The 20,740-nt window shown below is 33.4% G+C and overlaps 2 protein-coding genes across 5 annotated transcripts in view; one reads left to right on the top strand and one right to left on the bottom strand.

Annotated features, from left to right (window-relative positions):
* Nucleotides 1-219, top strand: part of LOC141485370 (uncharacterized) — a 36,462-nt gene extending 36,243 nt beyond the window's left edge. Inside the window, exon 2 of the mRNA XM_074181877.1 lies at nucleotides 135-219. Within this exon, the coding sequence (XP_074037978.1) occupies nucleotides 135-157 (23 nt within the window). The 3' untranslated portion in view covers nucleotides 158-219. The remainder of the gene's footprint in view (nucleotides 1-134) is intronic.
* Nucleotides 1-20,740, bottom strand: part of IRSp53 (Insulin receptor substrate 53 kDa) — a 507,262-nt gene that overhangs the window by 362,447 nt on the left and 124,075 nt on the right. For all 4 annotated transcript variants that reach the window (XM_074181873.1, XM_074181874.1, XM_074181876.1 and 1 more), the window contains one exon: nucleotides 11,627-12,029. In XM_074181873.1, coding sequence (XP_074037974.1) covers nucleotides 11,627-11,671 — 45 coding nt within the window. In that variant the 5' untranslated portion in view covers nucleotides 11,672-12,029. The remainder of the gene's footprint in view (nucleotides 1-11,626; nucleotides 12,030-20,740) is intronic.

The raw sequence follows: 20,740 nt of genomic DNA, 5'->3' as shown, positions 1-20,740 counted from the left end.
TAACATGACATAGGTCTAGTGATTGTATGACATGAAAGCACAGTAATATTTTTTTCTTCATAATGGAAATACGTAATTCTGATGAATATCAAACCATTATTTCAAGACCTGATAATTACTTTTTTCTGTTTCAGGTGCCGACATCGACAAAAGTTAGTGAATTTCATAGAAAAAATTTTTTTTCCATAGCAATCACCACCTTCACTGGATGAATATTGAATAAAACTACTAGGCAAAAATTAAAAACATAGGATATTCTCAGAATAAATGGTGAATGCTTCAGCATAAACACTCACCAATCCAGAACGTGGAGACGTAATTCCCGCAGACTCTTAAAAACATCAATGACCTGGGTGACATGTCTGCTATGAATATGAAAATGTATTTCAATCATGATAGAAACTATGTAGAATATATTCATTCTGAAAGAATCAGAATACAAGCGTCATTCCATATGCACGATAAAACCCTGACTTATGAAATATTTATTAATCTCACCAATTAACAATTCGACCTCGAAGAAACTCATCACTTTTGTGAATCTTATTATAGAATCGAGTATCTTGTTGGAGATCACGGTCGGTATTTTGAGTTCATCCAGTTCATCCATTAATGAATATCAAGGTTGGCAAGTCATTTTTAAATGGTAATATTTCAGAGTTATTCATTATGAAACTGTTGCAGGCCAACACAGGTGTTGTATTTTCAAAAAATGTCTTCCGACAGAATCATATATTTGGTATAACTAGCTGACCTGGCGAACTTTGCATCGCATTGTTGAGTTGAATGTTGAGTTATTAGCTGGGTTGATAACTTTTGTATATTGTGTTTGTGAAATACATAGTCGAGCCATTTTCATGCTTGGCAGTAAATTTTGTGTCAGAAAAACACAGTCGAAACTTGTGCGAGCTGAGGATTAATGAAGTCTTACCTTTTGACGATTGATTCCTAACACGGGTTGGACGATAGCAAGTGAAAATCGATCGTTCAGACTAGTGTTTGAACCACCGACCAACACGGCAGTCAATTCGAGTGAGTGTTGTCGAACCGCCTGGCTACCGACCGACCGGTAGAATTGAAGACCTCGGCTTATTGAAGAATTTCACGTTTGCTCTCCTCAGTTTCCGAAGTCGGAAACTGAAGGGACCATCATGACATGCCAGGATCACAGTAGGCTGTCTTACCACGTGATCCACCCGAGAGTTGCCGGGGACCTTCGACCGCTCTTAGGATGGGACTCTCATCCATCGCTTTCCGTGCTGTAATATTGAAGAATTCGACAGTATCACAAGCATCGGATTAGTTATAATGAACGGTCTCAAATTGATATTGTGTTCAGTTTATTAGCTGTTTTTATCATTGTTTTTTAGTTTTTGTAGTTGGTTATAAATAACCTACCACAAAATCTTCTATAATATCTTTAAATTTCGTTTTTGTATGGGCGCACGCCTATGGTAAAAGAACGAAATTGGCTCGGCACTTCGTTTCGAGATCACCGATAACTTTGTGTATTTATGAATGAGAGTAGTGGGAGTGGATTTAGTGGTTGATTTCTACTATGCCAGGGTGGTGTTTTCACCCCTCAGTATGCTGTAGTCGCGTAATTGATATAAAGGTTCCTGACCCCAAGTACAGGACCTGTCATGGGGCACCTACTGAATAAGCGGTATCAGTCTATATCCATGGACATAACGCAGCCCTAAGAGTGCTTCATTATCAACTACAGTTTTTTTGTGGTATTGAGAAGACACTTCATGGTATGGGAAATGAGAAGTGCTGAACTTATTATACGTTTCTTTTTCCACATACAAGCCCCACATTCAGGCCCACATAAGCTAATAAGCCTGATGTAGTTTATCTCGGCAATCGAAGCGAGCCGATATTTCTCGTAGAGTTTTCAGTAACAGGTGATACGAATACAGTCCGAATACAGAAGAGGTGGTAAAACGGATTTAATATTCAAAGATTTTTTTTGAACACTGCAGACTCTATCCGGACCAGTCTGTTAACATGGTTGTTCTGATTACTGGAGTTGTTGGTAGAATGATGTCCTCTCAAGACCATGCCGGTTTGCCGCTGTGAGACAGAGATCTTGGACGGATATTTTTGTAAACATTACATCTTCGAAAAAATAATTTACGATTCTTGAGAGTCATGTCTGTTTGTATACTCGTACTCGTATATCGCCTGAGCCAGAACTTTCAACAAGAACTGTTATGTTGCATTCCAAGAAAAAGTTAACTAGTATACTACATGGACTGGAACGTCTTGGGCCTAACACATAGATGGTGCTAGTTTTATTGAATTCACCATTTTTCGGTTAGTACTAACCTTCAAAAGAAAGTTGTTGAAATTTCATAATATTCTACTAATAAGTTTGTGAGTTATTGTGCTAAAAAGGACACTACTTTGGTTATTTTCAAAATAATAAATGAAAAACAATTTCTTCACTGCTTCTTGTTGGAAAAAAATACTATTCAAGCGAAGCTATGACTTGAAAAGTGTTATAAGCACTCCGCTTCATCAGAAACAACAATTGAATGTTGGTTTGCCGACTAAAAACGTGGTCGTAGAGACACCAATGATGCAGAACACAATGGACTTCCAAATGAGCCAGTAACACCAGAAAACATAAAGAAAATCCACAAAAATCGTTTTGAATGATCGAAAAGTGAAGTTGCGTGAGTTAGCAGACATTGTGAAGATATCAAAAAAACGTGCTGGCTTTATATTTCAAGGGCATTTGACTATGAGAAAGCTGTGTTCAAAGTTGGTTCCGGGCAAGAACGTATTGATGATTCTGCGCAGAGTTTCGCCATGTTTGAATATAAAAAACCGGAATTTTTGCGTCGACATGTGACTATGGATGAAACATGTATCCACCACTTCACTCCGGAATCAAAACGATCGTCATCTAAGTGGAGATCAACTGTTGAACCTCGTCCGAAGCGCCCGAAAGCACAACAATCGGCTGGAAAAGTTATGGCCTCGGTATTTTGTGATCAACTATTTCGGAAAGGAATACCTATACCATCAACAGTGAATATTATATATCGTTATTGGATCGTTCGAAGGCCCCATCTGAAGAAAAAGAAAGTGCTGCTTCATCAGGACCATGCACAGTGTCAGAAATCAATTAAAACGATGTCAAAATTGCATGAAATGGGCTTCGAATTACTCTCGCATATACCATATCCGACAGATTTGGCTCCCAGCGACTACTGGCTGTTAGCAGACCTCAAAACAATGTTTCGCTATAATGAAGAGGTTGTATAGCTGAAACTGAGGCCTATTTTGAGGCGAAAGATAAATCGTTCTACAAAAGTGATATTGGAATGTTAGAGCGGCATTGTAATGATAGCGTGGCTCTTGATCGAGATTACGTTGATGAAAAGAGCCAATTTTCACCAAAATAAACACGTTTTCTTTCTTAGGCCCAGAACTTTTCAGCCCAGCTGTTGCATGAAAGTTTCTATCATGTGATCTCGTTTCACTTTCCATAGCTCTATGTATCAGGTATAATCTATATGTTGAAAAAAAGGGATTTTTCTTTTTTCTAAAAACATATCTATTGTGAAAAATGGGTAATGAAACTCCCTGTATTTTTTACTACTAGTATTTATAACTAACGTTACTGCAGTTTCGTCCCTTAAGGACATTTTCAAACGGATACAATAAAATATTCATTTATTCATCAATTTCTGATTTGTCCCCTTCAAATTAGTCCCCTTCAGATAAAATAAACTTGCGCCAGCGTTTTTTTCAATTCTAGAAGCAGTTCTGATATGCGTTGTTGGTATATCCTTGAATTCTCTCATCCGTTCGGTTTTTTTATTTTCTTAATCGTCACAAAACGCCGTCCTTTCATTAGTTTCTTCAATCTTAGGAACAGGCAAAAAGTCGCAGAGGTCAAATCTGGGGAATACGTCGGCTGGGCCATGATTACATTGTTGTATTTGGCCAAAAACTCTCGAACAAGCAATAACGAGCGAGCGGGTGCATTATCGTGAAACGGAAACCATGATTTTTTTCGTATTGCTTCTCGAAAGCGGCGCATAATTGCAACAGTATACCCTTTATTGGCCTTACGAGTATGTGGCAAGAACTCCTGATTGGCTACGCTTCTGTAGTCGAATAAAAAGGGTGAGCAAAACCTTCGCAATTGATCGAACTTGGCGTCCTTTTTTATGCTTGACTCTCCAAGTATTTTCCATTAGGACGATTGGACTTTGATTTCCATGTCATAACCATATATCCATGATTCGTCACCAGTTATGAATCTTTATAAGTGAATCTGGGTTGCCGTTGACTCCATTCAACCATTCCTGAGCGATGCTCATTCGAAGGTTTTCAGTCGAATTTCAGCAATTTTGGAACGTACTTCGCTGCTACACACTTCATGCCCAAAATTTTCAAAAAAATTACTGTATGCCACTATACAGAAAGCGTAATTATCTGACCTCACATTATTATATTCGATTCGGATACATTTATCTTCTGGGAGAAAACTGATGCCCGTGTTTTTGTGGTACCTGATTGTACTTCGTAACTTCAACTTTTGGATCCTCATTAAGATATGCAACCTTCTGCTGCCGATGAAGATGTGCCTCCGTATCCGATGTCTTGCAATCCAAATGGAATAATGAGACAAGTGTGCTGTCGTCAGCAGAGCAATATACTGGATTCTTGGTTTTTTCCAAAAAGTCGTAGACATATAATGAAAAAATTTGGAGGCAATACAGATCCCTGGGAAACACCAGCGTTGATGGTGAAAGTATTCGAGTGATATCCATCGACGGCCACTTGCTCGTAATCTCCTTTTAGAAAGCTGAAGAGCCATACACAAAAATGATTCGACAAGCCACAGCATCGAAGTTTGGCTATCAAACCCTTATGCCACACACGGTCAAAGGCCTTAGGAATATCAAGCGCAACAGTTCCTGATTCTCCATTTTTCTCGATTGCGTTATTCCAAATATGAGTGACATACGATAGAAATTCGCCTGTTGGTCTTTGTTTCCGAAAGCCATATTGATGATCGCTCAAGATGTTGAAGCCTTCCAAATATTTGAGGATATGGTGGATTACGAATTTCTCCATGATTTTTTATATCACTCATAGCAAACCGACTGAAAACACGTTGAAAAGTCTGCAAAATATTTATTTATTGTAATATTATTTCACAAAAAAATACTTTCCCAAAAACTATGTAACAGCTTGAAGAAAATGGAGGTAAAAATAAACTGTTTTTGGCCTTCTAGCTCATAAAAATTTGGGAAACTTTTGAAGGACGAGAAAACGTAAACACATTCAATGAAAACTCTTTATAATTTTTTTTCGCATACGAGCAGGTACAAATAATTGATCTCCAACAACTACTTACATATATATGAATAGTGAATCAATTAATATAAAATCAAAAAGTAATACAAAGTGTGATGGTCAACAAAAGAGGGACCATCGCTATTTCCGTAAGTCTTCTGGTGAAGTGAATTTAAGACTGACTGAAAAGCTGCATAACTATAAACAAATTCTTTATTCAAGCAATCTAACAATTCTTATTAATATTTTCTAGTTCATTGTTATTGAACTCAATTTGACAGAAATCATCAATTTTCCAAGTATTACCTCCAAAGTTTCCTAATGTATTTTGGGTAATTATTCTAACTGATGGATGAGTAAGTGAATAACTTTCACTTCGTGTTCTACCTTCTGAAGGCAGTGATATTTCTTATGCCATAAATGATCACATATTCGTTTACTGCTTTTGAATTGCTCATCAGTCATATTCAAAGAACCCTGCTATTAAGATTTCCCAGATAAGGAGTCACCGTTCCACGATAGCATCATCTTTGGACGTAAATAATACGAGTTTCAGGTTTGAGTACTCGTGTGTTCTGTCCCAAGGTTGAAATAAGGGACTATTATCAAATCTTCATTCGATTTATCTTTTTGATCGTCACGACTTGAGGTTACTCATGTATGTATTCACAATATTTGTTCACGTTTTGTTATTGATGATGTGGTAATAGCATTTGGCACCATATGGACTTACCGCCTTGTGTATTGTGTCGATCCATGAAATGCGTTAATTGGATGTGAAAACTGGGCTCTCATTATTACATCAGTTTTCTGCTTCTGTGATTTCATTCGATGTTTTCAATAATAACCTTGATAAAATTATTAGATTTCATCAATGAATTTTTGTGAATGGAGTTTCTCAATGAGGAAATACTGAGCTAACATCGAATAATCTTCAAGAGTTGTATTGAGTTTTTATAATATTTGGAAACAATAATTCATGTTAATTAGATGGTGGCAGCTGGATCACTATAAAATTGTAACTGTTTTTGGGAAAGAACGGTTTTGGTTTTCTACTTCTTCATCTTTATACAATAAATTTTGGAATCTTCCGAAGAAAGGCAGAAAGCAAGTCAATTTCAAAATGAACTCTTTACAAAGATGTGTAGATCATGCGAATGAATAAATTTTAGACAAAAACTGGAAAAGAACGCCCTCTCGAAATAACTACTGTTATTGTACTGAAACATATTTCAGGTTCAGATTTTTAAAATGGAGCAAAATAAATCAAAGTTCAAAAGAGTTTTTATTAGAATATGTTAAACAATGTGAATCAATTAGTTTTTGATTTCCATCATTTGAAAAAAGTGTTGAGAGATTTTCTAAACTTAAAAACTAATTCAATCACACAATTATCATTGAACACTTTCAAAAAAGTTATTGCTTAGTGGAATGCGTGTTGCGGTGTAATAAACTGTTCAATGAAAATCTCGTAAAAAAATGTAACTCAAATATAATGTTACAAATTTTTATCCAGTATCGAACACAAACTATTGCAACGTATTCAAAAAATGCATAATATATCTTATTCTATAATTTGAAGTACCTGCATTACAAATACCTGTTCTTAACCTAAGTTTGTAATGAATCAAATTACCTTACCTTATGTTAAAGTTTCCACATTTGAAAAAATATTTAGTAACGGGAAGTCATTCAATTCTAATTGATCATTCAGTAAATTACCCGAATTCCTGATTCCATTCATTTCTAAACATTCTAGAAGAATGAGTTTCAAACTTTTCTCTTTTAGATGTAACACATCGTAATCATGATTGAACTAATGTCCATCTGCTTAAAAGGTGGTGTGTAAATGTGGAATTGATCTTTCCATTTACAGAACTACTTTTATACTCTTTAATTATTTATGAAAATGTGCTCCCTGTTTAGCCAATATACAGTTTTGGGCAAGAGACACAAGTCAGCTTATATACCCCTGATCTATCCGACACCGAAGTTTTGTCTTTATTGTTTTTAATAAATTTACTCAGATTAGCATTCATTCTGTATGCTACGTTTACGCATTCTTTCTTCAAAAAATGAGCAATATTATTATTTGGTTCACCCAAATATGAAAATGTCCTATAAGTGATGTTATCGCTTCTTGAATTTGGGTAGACCAGGTCCATGATCAAACTCAGCTCTCTCTGGAAATTACTCTCAGACAGTGGAATATTCAACACTCCTTGAAGCATACTACTGAATGCAGCAAGTTTATACTGGTGAGGGTGTGTGGACGAATTGTGTATGATAATGTCCGTGTACGATGGTTTGTGGAAAATTGCAAATTGATGTTTATTGTTATTTTTCGAGATGGTTAAGTCAAGGTAATTAATTGAATTATTCACCTCCTTCTCAGTGGTTAATTTTATTGAAGGGTGGATGGAATTGACATGTTCAATGAACTTGCCTAATTGTCTTTCTGTACCAGTAAAACAGTAATAATAATGATAATATACCTTTCGTCCTCGCAGGAATGCACATTTCACTTGTTGTTTCAATTATCATCCTCGAAAATGTAATTAGTATTGATGAACTCGATACAATTGTGTACAAGGTCAATTCTGAGCGTTTTATTTCGTATTCTCCCAATGTCTCGTACCTCCTCTCAATTTATTCCGTGTGACATCCACAATGATGTAGGAATAATTAAAAATAATTGCACAGCGCTACAGTTAACCGGAAACTCCGGGGTGAGTTGGAGGCAATGAAAAAAGGGGTTGTTGTACGATTCACGCATATAAAAGGCCTCGATTCTCCATAACATCCATTATTCAGTTCTTGCATCAGCAACTAACTGCCCATTTTCTATTAAGCGAGAAGGTTTTTAGTTGTTAACCACCAACATTCTTTGGATTATGCCTTATTCAGCCGGCGTTTCTCTAATTAGAATATTAAAACAACAGATTATCAGTGGAAATTTAACATTTCATTCTCAGAGAAATTGAAGTCATTAGTGAGAGTTTGATTTTTGGAGAAATGATAATTTGTTCGATGACCTGAATACCAAGCTGACTAGGCTTGTTTAATTGGCTTCCTCATATTTTATTGATTCTTATGACGAGAAGAGAAATGAAAATGTCCATGTTTTTTACCACTTTTATTTGTAACTAACGTTACTGCAGTTTCGTCCTGTACGGACATTCTCAAACTTATACAATGAACTTTATTATTTATTGTATAAGTATTGTATGATTATTGTATAGTTGATTGTATAAGTTTGAGAATGTCCGTATAGGACGAAACTGCAGTAACGTTAGTTACAAATAAAATTGGTAAAAAACATAGAAATTTTCATTTCTCTTCCCATTATGATCTCCTACCACGTAGTAACGGCTACATCTATCAATTGATTCTTACGTATTCAATTAGGTCAAGAATATACAAATCTATGTTTGAATTGGTATATGTTTTCCAGGAGATACTAGCTTTTAGATGAGAAATTGTCTTTCTACGTCTCCATCTTTGCTCAAAAACATATTTGAAACTTCCAAAGGAATTAAGTGGATCATTTATTTCGGAATGCACTCTTCATGAAAATATATGTATCATGCATAGTGGTAACATTTTGATACAAACTGAAAGATGAAGCTTCTCCAAAACAACTACACACAAATGAAGATTAGAAATGAAGCATTTGTCATGTGATGTTGTCCGAAGAGGTCGAAATATGTCTTTGATAGGGTTCCATGAAAGTGAAATAATATTTTGTAACTCTTGAATGAAATCCGTTACAATTCCACAACAAATGTTTGGAGTACAAACTGAATAGGAAACAGTGATTTTCTTATAATTCCATGTTCATATGAGTAGTTGTTTAGAAAGGAAGTTTTCTTTCATTTTTAATCTGATAGTAACTACTTTGCGTGATCTAGAAATGTTTGGGAGTTTCCTAAATTCATTTGTATAGAGAAGAGGTAGAAAGCCACAAATATTCTTCCCCAAAAACTCTCCTACAAAATATACTCCTTTCGAATCAAACAAGATTAAATGGTTTTGGTTCAGATGAGTGCATGGATGTCTTCACATACTATCATCGTGATATCAGTAGATTTATCTCCTACGGTGACATACAGTCGTGATGTTAAGAAAGAAATGAGTGCTTCATTTCGTAATGTTATTCAAAAGAGGCTAATGAAGTGATAAGACGAGTGTCTTATTATTCCCATATACTCCCAAAATTGCCTTTGAGTGACTATGTAGATTTTTAACGTTCAGTATTAGGTATCTCATGCTTTATAGAGCAAGGGAGACATTCATAGTAATGTAATGTAATGACTGACGTTTTGTAAAAAATTGTTATTCGGTACGAAAACTTCAGTTTCGAACTAACACTTTTATGTAATCCACTTATCTTAGTCTGAATTAAGTGAGTATCTCGGAATTTGAGAAGCCCAGCTATGAACTTGTATTTTGACATCCTGAAAGTCGTTTCAGAACCTACATATAATAGGGTGAACGTGACTATTAAAGTCTTAGGTCAAAGATGACATTTCGCATTTTTCTGAAAATACCTCATTTCCTATGGGTTTTTGGCTGTTTGCTAATTATTATCGTAGAATATTGAATTTTCTACAACTTTCGTTTCAAATATTTTTCAAACTTCGAATGATTTTCGAGATAGAGGGCACTGAGTGCGTGATTAGAGCTTCATTCATGGTCAACCTGTAGTCCCATTCGAAAACACGCTATATAAAGTTCATTGACTATTGACGAATACAAAGTTATCAATAATTTCCATTATTATTATCTATTACGTAATTTTTTTCATTAAATGAATATCTGTCTCTTCAATAACACTCATAACCGATTGATGAGTACCTTCGTTCAAAAAAACACATTTTGTTCCTGCACGCACTGAGTGGCTGTCAAATGACTTCTGCGCCTCTTAAAAAAAAAAAAAAAGATTTGGAAAGCATTTGAGAAACTGCCGAATTTGAATCAACTTGCAGCAGCATTTGAAGAAGAAAACTGTCCGGTTCAAAGATTATTTCAGAATGGAATTCAAATCTTGTTGGCAATCTATAGTGTTCTAGAATATGTGGACAGTATCGATCATCTTCATTATGAACAATACGACAATTCTACAAAACTGAATAAACATGTACAGTTATCAAGTTTTTCACCAACAAGTGTAGCAGCTCATCAACATTTCAATCAATTATCAAGTTCAAACTTGGTTAGAGGCATTGGATTTGGAATTCCTGGACAATGCGCAACGAATTTCTGGAACCCATCAAGACAATTTTAGCATCTGCTCGAGCGGAATTGTTCAACTCAATATTCTGCAACTGCAAGAGTGGTTGTGGTTTGCGATGTGGGTGCAGAAAATCGGGGTTGCCGTACTCTTCACCTTGTGACCAGAGTAAATCGGGGTTGCCGTACTCTTCACCTTGTGACCAGAGTAATAGTCGAGCTGTCTCAATAGAGACAGAACCAACCTTTGATCCCAAAATCATGATAGACCTAGAGACAAATGTTGTCGAAGACGATAAAGCAGGGGACTTTGAAATACTAAAGCGATGAGAAGATGACGATGAAGAAGAGAAGTTATTAATATAAATTACATCAGAATTGAAATATAACTTAACTATTATTCTCAACAATTCGATAACTACACGGGCAGGTGAGTGTTATTGAATAAATTGATACTTGATTGAAAATAGTTACGTAAGTGAAATAATTATCAAATATAATCTAATGGTTGTTAAGAAATAAAAATTAGTAATGATAATGTATTTATCAATAAATAATGAACTTTATTTGGTGAATTTTTGACCAGGACTACCGGTTGACCTCAAATGATGTTCTAACTGCGTGCTCTTCACCCTCTGTCTCAAAAACGACTCAAATCATAGATAAAAGTTTGCAACAGGAGTTGTAAGGAATTCAATCCTGTATAATATCATTGATGAATACAAATAGCAAGAAACCTATAGGAAATGGGAGATTTGACCTTAGTTTTCAAAAGTCGCGTACACCCTACCATATGATGGTTCTGGAACAACTCTAGAGATGTCAAGATGAAAGTTTATAGCTGTGTATCCCAAAATCGGAGATGAATTTACTAAGATGACTGGCCTATATCGTGAGATTTTCACTTGACATTTCAAGAAATCGCAACACGAGTTCAACTCTATCCCTGCTTTTTGTATAGTTAATTTTCTTTTAGATATTTTCAAAATGACTGCTAATCATACTTCATCATTAGTTCAAGTTTTTAGTTAAGTTACATTCAAAGAAATGAACTATTACACTAGGACATTACCTTATAGATTCCATCAACAAGCTTGATGAGTTCCTCTGTCTCCATGATGACCCGCGAAGTGATATCTTCAAAAACAAGGAATCAGTTTCCGGAAATATTCATAACAGTTTTACAGCGAACACTAGCAATCGATACGAGGCACATTAACGAGCATCGGAAAACATTAACGAACACTTGAGATGTTTGTTTGTCCTCTCCAATTCAATTTCTATTAGGAGTTCAGAGGACAAACGTCCTGTGTATGTAGTTCGGGTACACTTTATTTGCACTGGATGTTTAATTGATCGAGAGCTGAATAAACGGTTAGCGAGTTAAGTGCGGGATTATAAGGAATTCTGTTAGATCCGTGTCAATAAGGCTCGCTTAAAAAGAGACTGCTACTGTTTCTGGATTCAGCAGGAATCTGAAATCAAAAGAGAAACAGTAATTAATTCGTATATGAGATGAAAGGCTAAATGTAGAGATCACAAACATTTGACAATTTCGGTTGTTGCAGGATGATCATTTTGAACGATTTTATTTGACTATCAATGATAATGATTATACAATGTTCACACTATGGATTTTATTCAAGAAGCGTTTCACTATACGGTGGTTTCATTAGTTGAACTGCTGTGTTGTGAAAGGCGTCTCAGATATGATGTATAGTGTGGACATTGTTTAACGATCATCATGGATAGCGTTATTGATTTTCATCAAGTCGGTAACGAGTCAATGTGTCCATAATTCTATAAGATATTACACAAAGTTTCGACAAAGACGAAACCAGGACCTTCAAGATAGCGATTTCATACTTGGCACATGAACATGTTCCAAAAAAATATTCTCAGTTACCAAACAATGAATATCCAAATTCATATAAACACTAAAAACATATGTGAAATTCATTAATTTTTAATAAACACTATTGAAATCTACTGAAATTTATATTGATAGTTACCTCATATAACGTGTTCAGATCCATTTGTCTCAAAAACCGATAAGTTATGTCTTGCGAATATAGCATATTCAAAAGTATACATGGATATGAGGGTTGAAATCTTTTTTTCTATAAAAATAGGCCGGCAACTATCTCTGAAATTCAATTTGAATAGGAGTTTTCTGAGCCACAAAAACTCTTTTTAAGTCTCTTGCTCTTCCCCAAGCCATGATAACTTAACTAAGCTGAAAGTGAACCATTGTGTAGTAAATATTTAGGAGGCCTCCTTCATCTAAACTAGGCTTCATCTGCCATATAGCATAAAAGGTTTTGTTTAGATTTGCACATACATGATTAATTTGTTTTTCCCAATTGAGGTTGGCGTCAAGATGAATACCCGGGAATTTTACTTTTGTGGACGTTCGCAAGTCATCAATTTCGATAACGTTGTGAGGTCGCTATTTCCTGTGAAATTTCGCGGCCACTGACTTCAAGGTGTTAAGGATTAGTTCATTCATCTGACACCTGGAGCTGAAATCATCGATAACGGTCTTCATGTTGAACCTGATGTGGTAATGGTAGTATCATCGGCAAACATTGTAACATAACCCGTTGTTACATGTTGAGGCATGTCGTTAACATATAGGAGAAAGAGTAGTGGTCCGATAACAGATCTTCAGGGGACACCAAATTTTACGGCATGAGAATCAGAAAGTACATTATTACAAGAGACGTACAGAGTTCGTCCCGTCATGTAGGATTTGATTCAATTTATGACGTTAGATGAGAAATTACATTGTTTTATTTTTTTCAAAAGAAATACTACGCACACCGTATCGAATGCCTTCAAAGAATTGTGATAAGACGTAGTTATTATTATCAATCTGAGTGTAAATGTAATCGGGAAGATGGTAGGAAGCTGTTTCAATGGATCTCTTTTTAACAAAACCGTTCTGAGAGGTTGAGAGTATGTTGTTGCTTTCCAGGTAATCGGTTATTCTGTTTACTATTATATTTTCTATTAATTTGGATGAGGAACAGAGCAGCGATATTCGCCTATAATTGTCAATTTCATTTAAATTTCCTTTTTTGTGGAGAGGAATCACAAGTGCCTATTTTAAAACATCAGGAAAGATTCCTTGCACGAGAGATTGTTCTATAAGAAAAATTAGGGGTTTAATAATAGCGGAAAATATATGTTTAATAGTAATAATCGAAATTTTATCCATACCGGAGGATGATTTGTTCTTCATTTCAAATAAGGTTTTCGATATTTCGTATTCAGTGATGGGTGGTGATTTAAATTAAATTTGATGTTGATTTCCTTTACGGGGGTGCAATACATGCCTTAAGAATATTCATAAAATATGCTTGAGTGAATATGGCGGGATTATTACTGAAAAATGGGCTTAGAATGTCTATAAATGAATTATTCTCCCGTGAATATTCTAAGAATATTGTCGATCGAATATCCCGTATGGTATGTTATTAGAATATATCCCCACGGTATATTTTGGAATATTCTATACGATGTGTTACTGGAATTTTGAATCATCTTTTGATAACATATTCAAATAATTCAATATCATTAAAAACAAAAATATTTGAAGATTTCAATCGAATGCATAACCTAATGTATATAACCCTAATAGTGTTAACCAGTTTTTGAGCTCAACGCGAAGATTCTGATTATTTGCTCTAGCTACAACTGTTGAAAACGACAAAAAAATTCGAATGGGCCAATAAATGAACCAATTGCATCCATAAATCGATTTTTTCTCGTTCTCTTCATAGGAAATCTGTTAAAATCAATGTAATACTCTGTTCGAAAAAAAAAAAAAAATAGAATAGTACACACTTCCCTCAAGCAAAAAAAATCTCAAACTTCTCAGAGACCTATTGATCGAAAATTCTTATCCCAGAAAACTTCTCAATGAAATAATTTTCAATACTGTTAGTAATACAAATTCTGATGTAATCAACAACAATTTATGTAATGATAATAGTTTACCTATCAATTTTTCTTATAAATCTTACCCTAATCTTGGAAATTTATCTTCAAATATCATAAAACTTTTTCATAATGAATAAAATATCAAAATATGCCAAAAAAATATCAAAACTATATAGAATTTGAATACCAAATTAAAAGATAAAACGGAGACCACCAAAAAGTAAAATGTGATTTATTACACATTCCTTGTAACAATTGTAATTTGGATTATATTGGAACAATATCTAGAATTCTTAGAGATAGAATAACTTCACATAAAAGTGATATGAAGCTTAACAAGAAATCATGTGCACTAGCGCAACATTCTATAGAAACAGGACATAAACCAAATTACTCTAATATCAAAGTTAAACATTCAGAAAAAATATAACCAAACGCCTTTTTCTTGAAATGGTTGAAATTAATAAGTCTTCTGATTGTATGAATAAGAAAGATGACATTGACAACTGACATTGAGTATATACAGTAACTTACTGGAACTACACCAAAAATCATAATGATAATAATGGAAATTATATCAATCAACTCTCTCTTTGGAGTCGAAGATTATCAAAACATCATGCCCATTGAAAAATGATATTTATGTGAAGGTATGACATTTGTCAAATTCAAAAAAATTCATACATGTTCAACTTTCTTTCGTCAGTTTATATATTCAATTCATTGTCTTCCACTCATTTTTAATGTGAGTATGATTTGTAATGTTATTCATTGGCAAAAAAATCCACAAATCAATAAATCCCTGAAGGAGCTCCCCATTAGAAGCGAAAGCTTGAAAAAGTAAAGCAGATTTTTGATTTTTTGACTGAGAGACCCTGTATGTATATATATATATATATATATATATATATATATATATATATATATATATATATATATATATATATATATATATATATATATATATGTTTTGTTGAGGAGTGCCAAGAAGATGACAGTACAGCAACTGTCGAAAGCGCTCGCGGAAAATTAATAGAAGATATGAAGCTTCAAATCCTTTTTGTAAAATTCAATAATAAAAAATATATATACACATATATAGACATACATATATATATATATATATATATATATATATATATATATATATATATACATATATTGTTATAATTTTTGGTGATTTTGATAAAATTAGTAATTTGTTTATTTCTATTGTTTTTAACTTGAATTTAATAAATGGGTTCAGAATTTTATTATTAGAGTTTTGATTTTTTTTTATTGTTTGTTTGATAAAATTTGATGAATATACTTCAGGTAGATACCTTATCTTACAGATACTTCTTACCTTGATTAGCTCAGCTTAGTCGGATTTATATTAGCATGCAGCGCCCTCTCTCTCTTGGAAATGTCTTGTATGTTTACAAAGATGGCTGCTCAGTGAATGTTTATAAATTATTCAATAATATCAAGTTAACATATGATTATTGTTCTCAATGTGTTTTTAAAATGGTGAATGAATGTTCAGTGAGTTTTCAAACACTGAGAAATTGAAATGTCTCTCCTGGATTCCTTCTATCAGCAAACAGGTTCAGTGAATGGCGGTTTGAGTTTTATAAATGATTTCTAAATACCATGAACTTTTCCTTGTTGGTGCGGTGAATTGATCTGGATATTTTTTTCTTTTAACTCCAAACTCATATATTCATTGATTCTCAATTTTAACTCAATTTTCAAAACTTTCAAAAATTGTACGTGCTTCTCGTTCCAGCGTTGATCATCGACCTCTTTTAGTTTCCCCTTTCAACAAACTCCAAATCTCCTTGGCAATCAATTTTGGAAAATTCTAGAAGCTGTCAAAACCTTCTAATTTGTAAATTCTGGCACCTCACTCAAACTACACTTAGTTTATTAACCATTTGTACTCATAAACAAACTCTAATATCTAATATTTACAATATTGGTTGTCTTATAACAATTCATATTCTGTATTTTACAAAATTGATTTTTGAAATTTGCATTTGGAAAAATTCATGAGCTCCTCTCCAATTCTCTCACCTAGTAGGCTAATATTTTTGCTACATGGTTTTTTCATATACTGAGTGTTTCTCCTTTCACAACTTGAAACTCTTTCAAAATATTGATTTGGATAATTTTGAATAAAATTGTAATGTTATTTTGTTTTCTAATATTGATATAAATGGTTTTATTAATTTGTTTTTGTGTTTCAGGAAAATATATATCTGGTGACTAATCTTTTCAATACTGGATTGTGACATTTGAAATTCAATGGAAACCAACTAACGAATGATTCAGTTGTTACATTGTGTGCGTAACCATTTTACTGAGAACAAAAGATAAGAAATTTCTAACTAAGGTGATGTATCTAACCTGTATTTTAAACGAACAAACTATTAACTAGTCTCATTGGTCAAAATTCTTATATATATATATATATATATATATATATATATATATATATATATATATATATATATATATATATATATACGTATTTACGAAACAGTAGAATAATTTATATTATTAGGAATGTGCCACGAAAGCAAATTTTTCGATTTCAGAAATTACATTGGAGAACATAAAACTCCTTTCTGTGCAAGAAATGCTACTTCAAATAATTTTTTTTCGAGTGAAAATCAAAGAAGACTTCATATTGTATAGTTCAAATTCCTGAAATACGGTTTACGTAAGTCATATCTTTCTGTTTTCACAACCGTATTTTGTTGACCTGGAAACATTTCCCGTCATTGTACTTCAGCATTGTAAAAATTTTATTGTCGTGGACTTCTGACGAACAGAAATGTCTATTGACTCTCATGAATTTTCTATTTCAAAGAAACTTCTGTCGGTGTATGTATGTTTTGAATATAAACGAATAGCTGCACAAAGTATACTCTTTTTAATTCCAAAAGATAATTTCACCTGAAAATGTTTTATAGAAATTTGCGAATGGAATTTCCATCCCAAGCGAAAAATTGATATTTTGTTAAAATCAGTCATAATGACGACTGATTTTATTAGTTCTATGATAATTGTATAGATTATTTTTATTACTACACCTCACTTGGTATACACGGAAGTGAAACCTTTTTGTCTCTTGTTTCGTAAACAAATATGTCTTTTTAATAAAACAATTTCGAAAGTAATGGGTACAACTTCAAATTTGAAACGAAAAACTCAAGAATTAGATATTTAAACCACCAATTTTCGTCTGTCCTGTTTTTTCAAAAAATACTATTCCAGACTTCCACACAAACTCACTGAATCATTGACAATACGAATGTTATAATGTTATTATTGTTGATAAAGATAATTTGGAATTCAACAGCGAATGAATGTTATTACGAATAGTCATCGATGGCTGTACGTAATACATTAAGTCGTAGTTTTATGAATGAATTTAGTGTACTTGCAATGCCATCCAAATTGGTGCTGAACAGGCAGTTGCTGATCAGGCAGTTCAACACCAATTTTGATGTAGTTCCGAAACATCGGATGTCCGCCACTGGAGATAACAGTGTTCCATGTGAGTGGAATTCAACCTGTGCATGGTATCTGATTCAATTCCATAACGAATGTTAGGAGTACAAACAAGTATTTTTTTCTTTCATGTAATTCAATTTTTATACAAAAGTAGTAGTTTCTAAAAGACTTCTTGTTCCAGTTTGTGGCTGAAAGTTACTTCTATTCGAAGAGTTCATTTTGGAATTGATAACTTTGTTACTTTCTTTGGAAGATTCCCACTTTTTTGTACGAATATGGAAAAGTAGGAAGCCAAAACCTTTCTTTTCTAGTATATTTACGTTTCATCAATGGAAACAAATATTTGGGTATATTTCACGGAAGGTATAACTCAGGGGACATACTTCCGTTACCATTCTCTAACCTTTGGCTAGTTTTCCTCCTATCACATTTATCCGTTGATATATTAGTTGTTCAAGATCTAGTTTACAAAATAGTTCAGATCCGAAGAAAGTATTATGGACTTTCTCGCTTAGAGGACTTCACCTTATTTATTTCCATCAAATACCTTGGGAACTGACATTCCCACCAAATTCACTACACTAGTAGGCAGTTTCGGTACTTCTTAGTTATCTTGAATCTTAGGCATGTTCCTCCATTCATTTTGGACCATATCAATGCGTTAACAACCATTTGCGTTTATTTGGCGGCTATCTAAGACTACTTGAAACTACACTTCAAAATCATACGTAACTGACATTTCTGTTTGAGGCTGCTTCTTTTATTATGCAAACCTGTTCAGAAAATTTTGGATCCTTTAATTGCCGTTGTTTTCTTTAATTTGTATACTATGTCAAAAGAGTAACATTACCTGGATTTCCTGAGTTTTTCATTGTGTTCGGTCGGAACTTTTCTCTGGTCTTCGAAACTCTTGAAACTCTATTGAACATTTTTCCTGAACTCATTCAGATCTTCATTTTAGCAAAGAATGTTTCTTCTTTAACGATTGCTTACCTCATATGATTGATGATCTGGTGAATGAGTCTTGTTTTGCTGTTATTCAGGACCACATTCAAAAGAGCATACGATTTCAGATTTTACTTCAAATGCATGTTAAATGGAAATATGTTCGACTCGACCAGTTCTTCCTGAGAAGCTCAATCACCTGAAAATGCCTTCAAAATAAATGAGTTGAGGGAAGGAGAATTCGAGCTGGAAAGGGAACGCTGAAGTAATCCTAGCTAGGTTGGTCAATTGAAAAGCTTTCTTTTCCTATGTTGACAGAATTGAAAGAAACTTAGAGAAACATGATTCGAAACCAATACTTAGGCCAACAAGAACTATCAGACAAAGTCTTAGGTCAGCTTAGGACCCCAGAGAACTTTCAGCCACACGCGGGGTGTAACGGATTCCTTGTGTCTGTGGGTCGGTCTACATTGGAACCACGTAGTAGTTTTATGATAACATAAAACGTTTTCATAATGAACAAAATATCAAAATATGCCAAAAAATATTAAAACTATAAAGAATATGAATACCAAATTGGAAGATAAAACGGATACTACAAAAAAGCCAAATGTGATTCATAACATTCCTTGTAACAATTGTGAATTGGATTATATTGGAACAACATCTAGAATTCTCAAAAATAGAATAACTCCACATTAAAGTGATATAAAGCTTTATAAAAAATCATGTGCTTTAGCGCAACATTATATAGAAACAGCACATAAACCAAATTACTCTGATATCAAAGTTTTACATACAGAAAAAAGATATTCCAAACGACTTTTCCTTGAAATGGTTGAAATTAATAAATCTCCTGATGTATATGTTCAATTCATTTTTTTTACTCAATTTTACTGTAAGTATGATTTGTATTTTAGTCATTGGCATAGAAAACCACAACTCAATAAATTATAGGCCCTGAAGAAGCTTCCCACTAGAAGCGAAAGCTTGGCAAAGTAGATAAGAGTTTTGATTTGATTTTTTGACTGAGAGACCCCGTTAATGCATTTTACTGTACATTTTTCCAGTCGCTAAGATTCTCAACTTTATATATATATATATATATATATATATATATATATATATATATATATATATATATATATATATATATATATGTATATATATGTGTATATATATATATATATATATATATATATATATATATATATATATATATATATATATATATATATATATATATAGAATCAATTTTATCAATAGTATATAAATGTTCAAAAAAAGTATTTTATAGCTGTAAAACTGTTTTGGTGGGTTTCAATTTTTTCCATCATTTTATCGTTTTGAAGAAAAACATCATTCCAACCATTCACTTTGTAATATTCTATGGATACTAAAAGAGATTCACTTTCAGAACTCATTATTTCCTGTGAAACCCTTTTTAAGTCAACACACTTTTAAAATACTGTTCACGTAATTTCATATTTTCAGTTTTTTTATATCGTGTCAACTCGAAAACACTTCCTGTTGGTCTGTATTCCTCCAGTTGTGGGGATGCTATTGTAGAATTTTTTATTAACGCATAAAAATGATGGATGGACCAGTGAACGACATTGTAGGTGCTAGTTGGATAGGCGAATGGCAACTATTCCATTTTTTCGCCATTATGTTTTATACATGAGTTCATGCATGAGTGAACAATTTTAGCATTTGTTGGAGCTTCAGTTGTAGAAACGATATTTTAACATGTCAATAAAAAATGTGAAGGATGAGTTGTTGAACTCGAATTTCT

The sequence above is a fragment of the Leptinotarsa decemlineata genome, unplaced genomic scaffold (assembly GCF_025532065.1).
Source record: "Leptinotarsa decemlineata unplaced genomic scaffold, Ldec_3_MD MMD2_tig00026317_RagTag_RagTag, whole genome shotgun sequence".
NCBI lineage: Eukaryota > Metazoa > Arthropoda > Insecta > Coleoptera > Chrysomelidae > Leptinotarsa > Leptinotarsa decemlineata.
The sequence above is the reverse complement of the archived record's forward strand: the minus strand, read 5'-3'. Positions and strand labels throughout refer to the sequence as shown.